This window comes from Takifugu rubripes, chromosome 1 (assembly GCF_901000725.2).
Source record: "Takifugu rubripes chromosome 1, fTakRub1.2, whole genome shotgun sequence".
In the NCBI taxonomy this organism is placed as follows: Eukaryota; Metazoa; Chordata; class Actinopteri; order Tetraodontiformes; family Tetraodontidae; genus Takifugu; species Takifugu rubripes.
Window position 1 is genome coordinate 13,059,529 of NC_042285.1, and position 9,396 is coordinate 13,068,924.

The window sequence follows — 9,396 nt, forward strand, 5'->3', positions numbered from 1 at the left end:
TTTAAGGAAGTAAAAGCAGTGAGGATGGTGAGTGAGCTGAGAATGGACTCACTGCAGTTGTGTTCATCGGAGCCGTCGCCACAGTCATTGTCACCATCGCACAGCCACGTTTTAGAGATACACCTGTAGTTATCGCACGTAAAGTAGTCAGCAGAACAGGTGGTAGGGATTTTAGTGGGACAGTTCACCTCATCAGAACCATCACCACAATCGTCGATGCCGTCACAGCGCCATCCAGATTGGATGCAATGTTTGTTATTGCAGGTGAAAGCAAAGGGAGAGCAGGTGGCGCCTGAGGAGGATTAGGCAGATGCAGATAAAAACGTGTTGAAAACATTTCGACCCTTTCAGCACAGCCATTTCTTGATATATTCACCTGTGTCGGTGCAGTTGGCTTCATCAGTCTTATCCACGCAATCAACGATGCCATCGCATCGGTATGAGTTGGGTCTACAGCGTCCTTCATCACACTCAAAGGCGTTTTCGCCACAGTTGTTGTCAGGCGGTGGAACAGAATCATCCTTGATGCAGTCCATATGATTAGGTTCAAGTTTCATTCCATACGGGCAGCCACACACACGCCCAAAGGAAGGAGTTGGGAAACAGAAGTGGCTGCACCGTCCGTTGGGCAGCATGTTGCAACGGCTGGTGAATGCTGCGAGGGGAAAAGGAAAAAAGTGGGTTTCTAGATCTGACTTTTGAGCGAGTCATTTTCAGTTAAATCCACTTTTCGTATATATGCGTGTTTACATACTGCTGTGAAGGTCAGGTGTGTAAGCTTTGATGTTCATGATGCCATTGACTCCTTGTCTGACCACGACGCTTCCTCCTCCATCCCTCTTTCTTATCTCATATATTGCTCTGGTCCTTGTGTCTGCCACATACAGGTAGTCTACAAGCAGAAATCAGCATTTCAACATTTTGAAGCAAAGAAATAAAATGTACACATTCAGATCATTTTTATTAAATTAATTTTATTATTTTTATTTAATTAAATTATTTTATAGATTTCAAATTGTGAAAGTGTTAATGACAAAAACATAAAATGCATGTTACAGCAATGCATGTGCGCTGCACCTTTAGAGTATTAAGTGAAGTCACATGACTCTTTACCGGGTTTGGGATGGGTGAATGTACATAAGGTTTTGGAATAGTTAATAGTTGGTATAGTTGAATTTAGGTTAATTTAGTAAAACCTGAAACTTTAACTTTAAATTGATCTGCAACCAGGGTTAACAACAAAAATAATCCTGTCATCATAAAACTCACCTGCATAAACGGTTAGGGAGTAGGGCTGGGTGATCTCGCCAATATTGGTAAATGTCTGTCTGTCAGTTCCTTGAATATCAATGTTGCCAATCTGGTCCAACTGGGAGTCCACCCAGTACAGCCTGTCCGTTCTATGTAAGATCACAGGGAATCACCAAATGGATCAAAAATAATAATGTAGACAATGGTGTTTCATATGTTGACAATCGTCTTTATGAAGTAAAGCATAAGCAGCATCTTACGTGTAGTCAAGAGCAAGTCCATAAGGCCAACCCAGAGTTGTGTTGACAAGAGGAACAGCATTGCTGCCATCAGTAAAGCCTCGCATAATGACCGCTGGGCGGTACCAGTCAGACCAAAATAAGTAGCTGTGGATTCACATTGGATATGACAGAATAAATGAGTTTTTTTTTTTTTTTGTGGGGCTGAAAAGTAAAGTAAAAGCCATCCCGGATTCATTTGCGACAAGAGAGTTCCCCTTTAAGTAAAAAATATATATAATAAAATAAAGATGAGAAATACTTGCTGTCCCTTCAAACTGATAGCCATTAAAATTTACTCTCACATTTATTTCAGGTCCATCTGAACACTCACCCAGCACTGGGATGCACTGCAATTCCTTTTGGATTCCTCAGTCCTGTCACAATGTCTCTCCTGGATTTGTCTGTGACCTTAAAAGCCACCACAGACCGGTAGGTGCTTGTGGTCCAAAACAAGACATTGGAGGTCCAATCATAAGCCATTGCATCTATCGTTCCCACTCTGTATCCAGTCAGAATCTCTTGGACTGAGAGCAGATGACAACCAATCATCAAGCATCATAGTGGCTAGTACATTCTAACTTCATGTAAAACTGACATGAACATGCTCTATGTACATCACTATTCATAGTGAATAACATTAGAATAGTGTTTTATACCTAAACTGGACAATAATAATAAAAAAAAACATTACCAGTGCCATTGAGGTTTGACTTATAGACAAGCCCTCTGGACCTGTCATTGTAGAAAATCATTTCTTTTTTTCCATCAAACTCCACAGCAGAGCCAGAGAAAGATGTTGCCAGCCCAGAGAGGGGCAGGGTGAGATCCTCCTGATTAGAAAAGGTCAGTGGGATCCCCCTCACAGCAAGAGAGGTGGCAATCATCAGGAAGTCCTTCACCTCTGTTTAAAAACAGGCATCAAGTCATTACCATCAAATTAATGGTGATAAATCTAACTGAGTAAATAATTATGTCATTTGCCTCTGTGGATGTACACTCACTAATGCACGTGCGTTGGTCAGAAAGGAGGTCGTAGCCATGGCGACACTTGCAGCGGGTGCCCAGCCCATCATTGTCAGTACGATGACTCAATACACAAATGTGCTGGCAGCCGCCGTTGTGTCTGCCGCAAGGGTTAATGACTGGAGGACATGACAGGTGATGGATTTTAGGGCATTTTACTGTTGTATCAAGTCATGATTGGTGAGATTCACATATAAAGGTGAGACATTAGCTACTAATCAATTATTTGGTCATGGACATCACTGACTTTTGTTAGCACGAGCAATCATTTCAAACACAACAGTGACAATTATGTTGTGTTAGTACTAGAGGCCCAGGAGGTTCTCTGACCAATTATGTTAAATGGACTTATAGGAGATTGGAAGTGTGTCTCCTCACCAACAGGTTGAAGGACAGAGTGGGAGACAACAACATGGCCTGGTCGTTTTGCAGTACGATAAATCAGCGCCGGGTTGTTCTCTTTAAAGCGGTTCGCTTTCATCACACCCATCTTGGTCCAGTCAGTGAAGAACACGTGGTTTTCAAATGTAGCAATTCCAAAAGGGTACGGAGCCTGGGTTCCACCATTGAGGACGATTTTCCTAAAGGGAAAAGACAAACAAAACCCCCCCACCCAAATTGTTACCACAGTTAGCATAATCTGCATATTTTCATTTTAAATAGCAACGGCTGCATGTCACTTTTCATTGTAATTCTCACCTGTCCAAACCGTTGTAGGTAACAGTTTCCACAGTATCGAAGTGTATGTCAGACCAATACACCCTCTTGGTGACGATATCTACTGTGATTCCTGCCGGAATGCCAAGTCTGCTCTTCACTAGCTCAACACGGCTGCTGCCATCCATGTAGGCACGTTCCAGTTTCACCTGCTCAGTAGCAATGCCCATGTCTGTGAAGAACATGTATCTGCAAACACAACAAAGAAAAGCTCAAAGGGCGCTTTAGCCGGACGATCAGGAGGGTCGCTGTAAGAATTATTGGTATTCTAAAGGTAAAGTCATTGGTCCAGTATAGTTCATGAGAGTCAGGTTTTAGCATTAAGTGGAGTATTTGTGAAACAACAGCATGTAAACGCACCCAACTGTCGGGTCCAGTGCGAGACCGTGAGGGCTCTGGAGATTTTCAGCCACCAGCGTGATGCGATTCTCCCCACTGAAATCACACACATCGATGCGCTCCACCATGGCCTCTAAGACATAGAGTTTGAAGTTGAGCCAGTCCACCGCAAGGTTCTGGACGCTCTTAACTGCTGCAGTCAGAACCTCTTTGACATCACCCCCATTGTAGTTGGCAGAGTACACCTGGTGAAAGAACAACAGCATTCTGGGTCATGTTTTTTCCAGCTCAACCACTTGAATTGACACTGTCAACATGCCCGTAGTCGAACACACAAATTACTGCTGAAATACTAAATACAAAGTTTTGCATTCACAGAAAAAACAGCAATAAAGACAGCATGAAGAAAAGAATGACGCAGACTGACTTTTTGGGTGTATGTGTCACTCCAGAAGACTGTGCTGCTGTGCCAATGGTACGCCACCCCCACGGCATAGCCTCTCCCCTGGGACGGCACCAGAGTTCGAGCAAAGCGCCCATGTATATCGGCCATCATCACATCCCCCCCGTTGGTAAAAATGAGCTGGGGCAGACCATCTGAAACATAATTGTAAAACAACGATGTGTTAAAAGCAGGGCCTGTGGAACCAGTTCAGACAACTCCAAGCGTGGGATTCTGGATCAGCTGATCCATCACAAGACCCTCTCCTGAATAGGGCAGGTAGTTAATTCCCTCTCTTCTACCTGCTCGCTCTTGATCGCTCCATGCTTCTACTGCGCTACACGCTGCTCATGCTGCTTTGCTCCCTGCCTTGCACCACCTCCCCAACACCCCGTGGGCTCTATTTCTTTGATCCCTGTGGGGGGTCTGAGGTTCATTCCCTCAGACCCCCCTGCCTAGGCAGATTATTGGGGAATGATTACACTGAGACACAGCCTGATGCCAAACCTGCTCCTAAGTTGCTAAATTGATACTCTTGATAATTTTGCATATAATTGTGCACAATAAAGTATTTGCGGTTTGATTCAAAGTTGTCTGACTGAACTGAATATCAGCTCTTAATGTGTTAACGCAAACGAGCATCAATTAATGATGAGATCTCACATATAAAATCTAAACTTATGCTGTGGTGCGTGTCAGCCTGTACCTGACACATTGGCTTTACAGATATGGCCTTGTTCTAAGAAGTATCCATCGACGCAGCTGCAGTGGTGATTCCCAGGACGGTCTTCACACAGTTGGTCACAGATCCCCCATATCTGACAGTCATTATAGTCTGGAAGGTAGAAAAAGCCTTTTTAAAGCTTACACAATCAAAAACAACTTCTAAATAACACATTTTAACTCCATTTCATACTAAATCATACTGGTGATATTAGTTTTAATAGGAATAGTATTCTGTCATTACAGATATTACAGGTGTGGGATCGTTTATAAGCTGTGATAATGTTGCTGGAGAGCTGGACAAGCACACAAACTTTGACCTCACCTACACAGGAACGACTGTCGTTGGCAACAATGAACCCATCAGGGCAGTAGCAAACTCCACCCTGAGGAGAAGAGTGGCACAGGTACTCACAGCTCAAGGCGGAGCAGCGCTGCAGACCTGCAAGTAAGGACTCTAGTTTATTACACTGAACGCTTTTTAAGCATTGCTCACTTCCTCACAAGTAATGTGACCAGTTTTACAGGCCTATTTAACTCTGACGATCAGTGATCACTTTCAGAAAACTACCTGATGAAAGTTAATGTTGAACTAATGTGCATGCGTGTGTGTGTGTAAAGTCAGCAAGGCTCAGAGCTACTGTTACAGCCTAGTTCTATAAAAGTGATAATAGATCCTAAATTCTGGCTCTTAAATGTGCGCCCTTGTGACAGAGCTGTTAAGATGGAACATTCATGTGATCAGATCTCACTTGAGCAATTTCAGACAAGTTTAATATGAACAGGAAAGCAAATATATTTCCCGTATTCTGTGGTTTTATGTGTTTTCTGTGTATTTCCATGTGCTTCTCCTCTCCACCTGTGGGTCTTACCACAGGTTTGCTGCGCTGTGGAGTTGGTCTCGTCGGTTCCTTCTGGACAGTCTGGTTTGCCATCGCACACTTTGTCCAGTGTTATACAAACTGTCGAGCCAGGACATCCCCACTCACCGGGGTAACAGTCTCGAGAGTTGCTGTCTACAATCCGCACAAAAGAGATGTGGCTATATTATTAATTGAAATCCTTTACATCTTTTGAAGAATCCAATTGTTCCATGTGATTATTATTCAATCACAAAGCAGCTCACCATTTCAACTTTTAGCTATTTCTTACAGCAATACTCACCACATCCTTTTTCATCGCTGTAGTCTCCACAGTCATTGAACTCATCACAAACCCAGCGCTGAGGGATACAGCGTCCGCTGGAACATGTGAACTCATCACCCCTGCAGCTCTGGTACACTGATAAGTAGACAAATTATTTCTCAACCTTTTTAGTTTTGCTTTATTCAGGAGCAATGTGATGGGCTGGGATGCGCTTTTGTTACTCACCACAGCCTTCTTCATCACTGTTGTCCCCACAGTCGTCCCAGTGGTCACACACGAAGGACAGTGGGACGCAGAAGCCATTTGCACATTGATATTGATGAATGGGACAGTGTTGATTGGCTGATTAAACAGAGAAAATTTCTGAATTTAGGAAGTGATTTTATATTTCTGGGTGAAACAAAAACACTTACATTTAGATTTAGATCTGCCACAAGCAGATCTTCACAACTACAATCAGCTCAATAATCCTTGTGGAATGAAAACTGTAGCTGTGTCCAGTCATTCCCTAGTCCCTACTCATATTTTTCCTGCATGCCAAAAACTAGACTGACAATAGTTATTCATTAATAATTAGGATAATTAAAAGATGAATAGTAAGACATCAACAAACAAAGGAGCAGTGACCGTTTTATGGTTAACAATGAACAGAATTAAAAGTACTCGGACACGTTTGATATCAGAAACTGCTGCAAGCTCACTGGATGTTTGTTGATTGCGGTATCACAATCATGTGGTCTAGGACTTGGAGCAAATGGCAAAATTTACCATACTTATCCATGTAGTGACAGTGATAAACCAGTTCCAATGGCAACAAATAGCTACAAAACTATTTCTGCCAATTAAACCTTTAATTAGTCTGTCTGCTTCACTCACTGCAGTTGGACTCGTCAGAGCCGTCTCTGCAGTCCTGCAGCCCATTGCAGTGCTGAGAGTTGTTGTAGCAGGCCCCATTAGCGCACGTCCTCTCCGTACAAGGTGGATACTCTGCAATTTTAAGAAAAAGAAAAAAGATTTCAGTTGTAAATTCTTCTGAAATGTAAACGTACCCATCGTTAGATGACATCACGCCTCACCAGGTGAATCTCACATTTTAATGTGTGTAACTGTTATATTTGGATGCGGAATCTTACGGCAGTTGTTCTCATCCGAATTGTCCACACAGTCCTTCACACGGTCACATCTGTACTTGGCAGGGACACACTGACCCTCCTGACAGGTGAACTGGTCGGAGCTGCAGGTTCGATCACCTGTGTCCAGATCACCATCATTGAATTAAACGAGAAGCTCCCGGCTCCTACAATAGAGGGTGCATCTTCCCCAAAACGCATCAATTCTGTATCTCACGTACCACAAGCTCTTTGTTCATCTGAGCCGTCGAGGCAGTCATCTTCTCCATCACAGACAAATCCCAAAGAGATGCATTCGCCGCTTGTCACACATTTAAATTCCTGTGAGGAGCACGATGGAGGCGCTGCCACAACCAAAACAACAGAGATTTCGTTTTTAATCTGTTTTTGTTACCAGAAACAAGGTTTACTGTAGCTGGTCACAACACTCACGGCAGTTCAGTTCGTCCGAGTCATCTGTGCAGTCTTTTGTCCCGTCACACCTCCAGTCTTTGTCGATGCATTGTCCATTAGCACATTGGAACTCTGTATTTTCACAACTTCCTGTTAAAAAGTGCACAGAGGTTCAGATAATGATTCACTCAATGATGCACTCAGCTATAATTGCATTTTAATGTCAGATGTCCACAGACAAAGAAAAAAATGAAAGAATTGTTTTACTGTTTCCTTGACGAATGAATGACCGTGTTTATGACAGCTGGGACCATACAGAGTGCAACAGCTGAACCCTAAATCATGTGATTTGGTCATCTAGACCAGTTAATTCTTCACCATCTCCAGGATGAACTTATCATCCTGTGATCTTGGAGCATCCAACTCATCATTTCAAAGCCATAACTGATGTCTGATTCAGCAGCGAACATTGGAAATGATGCATTCAGCAGGTCATCCCAATCATACCAAACTGATTCTATTCTCTGCTCTGCAATATACATTTCTTAGGCAAAATAATTGCATCACGTCCACCTTTCCATTTAAAATCTTCATAAAAACTTTATAAAGTCAATTAATCATCATACTTTTCGACACACTTGTGAGAATATGGAAAATATTCAAATACCTTTAACCACATGAATTCCTATTCCTTCTGAGAGCAGTAGAAGAGCAAAAAGATGAAGAGCGGTGAGGCCCATGATTCCTTAAATAAACTAAAACAATTCATACACTCATGCTGGACTAAATCGGTAGAGCTGGACTGAGATGTGCAGTCTGGAGCAATCAGCGCACCAATAATGTGATCAGGCGCTTTGACGCGGCTCTTTATGGCTCGCTCTTTTACATAAACTTCCCCCAAAATGAACTTTCACCTGTTGCTATGTTGTCTACATCAGCAAGAAAATACAACTAATCATCCCTGAAACAGGAATGTAGCTCTGTGTGATTATATACAGTATGAATTTCTGAAATTCATTTTCAATAGCCTTCTCTCCCCCCACCCATTTAAAACACATTGACACAATTTATAATTCGAATGAAGTCCCCAATGGAGAAAAACACAAAGTTTGATGTCTCCTTTATTTATTCAGTCCTCAAAAACTGTCTCAATCCTCAAAAACTGTCTCAGTTGTACACACCTTGAGAAAACCTTAAAATAAATATTTGTAACTTACATGAAATGTAATATATTTCAATTTGAGCGGACTCATCTGCTTTAGTTCATATTTTGACATAAATTTGGGGCTCCAACATTAAACTATTGCTTTTAATTCCATCCACATTCATTTCTATAAAAGGTGTGAGCGTGTGTGTTCGTGTACTTGCTGCATATTGAGTGCCAGAATTCTCATTCTACTAACCAAGTGGGGACATTTTGGTTGGTCCTCACAAAGGATTGTTTGAGGGTTAAGACGTTGTTTAAAGGTTGAGATCAGGATTGGGTGAGGCTAGGGTCAGGAGCTGGGTAATGCATTTTGGCTATGAAAGTCCTCACAAAGAGATGAGAACACGATGTGTGTGCGATGGGTATTACACAATACAATGTAATTTATACTGTTTCCCCATTGTTGTTGCTCATTTGGAAATGTTGAGTTGATCTTGATTGAATGTTTGAGAGATAAGGAGTAGGTTTATTAAATGTTCCCATTATTTGCAGCTTAATATGTGATTTATGTTTTCTTCAAAGTGCCATCAGTGCTGTGCTCGTGGATGGTTTCTAGAACTGATCAATGTTCTTGCTGGGCTTCCGTATGATTCTATAGGTTTTTCTCTATAGATCAATGGGAAGGTATAACGCATCATCTTAAACACATTATTGTCTCATTTTATGCTTTATTTCTATATATTTTTATATGAACAGAATCACATTTGCACCTGTTTTTTCTTATGTTCGTGATTTTTTGTTTCA

General features: G+C 42.0%; 1 protein-coding gene across 3 annotated transcripts in view; it reads right to left on the minus strand.

Annotated features, from left to right (window-relative positions):
* Window positions 1–8,231, minus strand: part of lrp2b (low density lipoprotein receptor-related protein 2b) — a 33,310-nt gene extending 25,079 nt beyond the window's left edge. For all 3 annotated transcript variants that reach the window (XM_029837721.1, XM_029837708.1, XM_029837717.1), the window contains exons 1-22: window positions 8,113–8,231; window positions 7,485–7,595; window positions 7,274–7,396; window positions 7,056–7,172; window positions 6,799–6,909; window positions 6,148–6,264; window positions 5,941–6,057; window positions 5,649–5,792; window positions 5,102–5,218; window positions 4,760–4,888; window positions 4,039–4,208; window positions 3,633–3,856; window positions 3,255–3,461; window positions 2,934–3,136; window positions 2,534–2,674; window positions 2,224–2,433; window positions 1,864–2,056; window positions 1,512–1,637; window positions 1,270–1,400; window positions 755–892; window positions 377–655; window positions 53–292 (exon numbers count right to left, since the gene is read on the minus strand). In XM_029837721.1, the coding sequence (XP_029693581.1) occupies window positions 53–292; window positions 377–655; window positions 755–892; window positions 1,270–1,400; window positions 1,512–1,637; window positions 1,864–2,056; window positions 2,224–2,433; window positions 2,534–2,674; window positions 2,934–3,136; window positions 3,255–3,461; window positions 3,633–3,856; window positions 4,039–4,208; window positions 4,760–4,888; window positions 5,102–5,218; window positions 5,649–5,792; window positions 5,941–6,057; window positions 6,148–6,264; window positions 6,799–6,909; window positions 7,056–7,172; window positions 7,274–7,396; window positions 7,485–7,595; window positions 8,113–8,185 (3,421 nt within the window). In that variant the 5' untranslated portion in view covers window positions 8,186–8,231. The remainder of the gene's footprint in view (window positions 1–52; window positions 293–376; window positions 656–754; window positions 893–1,269; window positions 1,401–1,511; window positions 1,638–1,863; window positions 2,057–2,223; window positions 2,434–2,533; window positions 2,675–2,933; window positions 3,137–3,254; window positions 3,462–3,632; window positions 3,857–4,038; window positions 4,209–4,759; window positions 4,889–5,101; window positions 5,219–5,648; window positions 5,793–5,940; window positions 6,058–6,147; window positions 6,265–6,798; window positions 6,910–7,055; window positions 7,173–7,273; window positions 7,397–7,484; window positions 7,596–8,112) is intronic.
* Window positions 8,232–9,396: the final 1,165 nt, after the last annotated feature.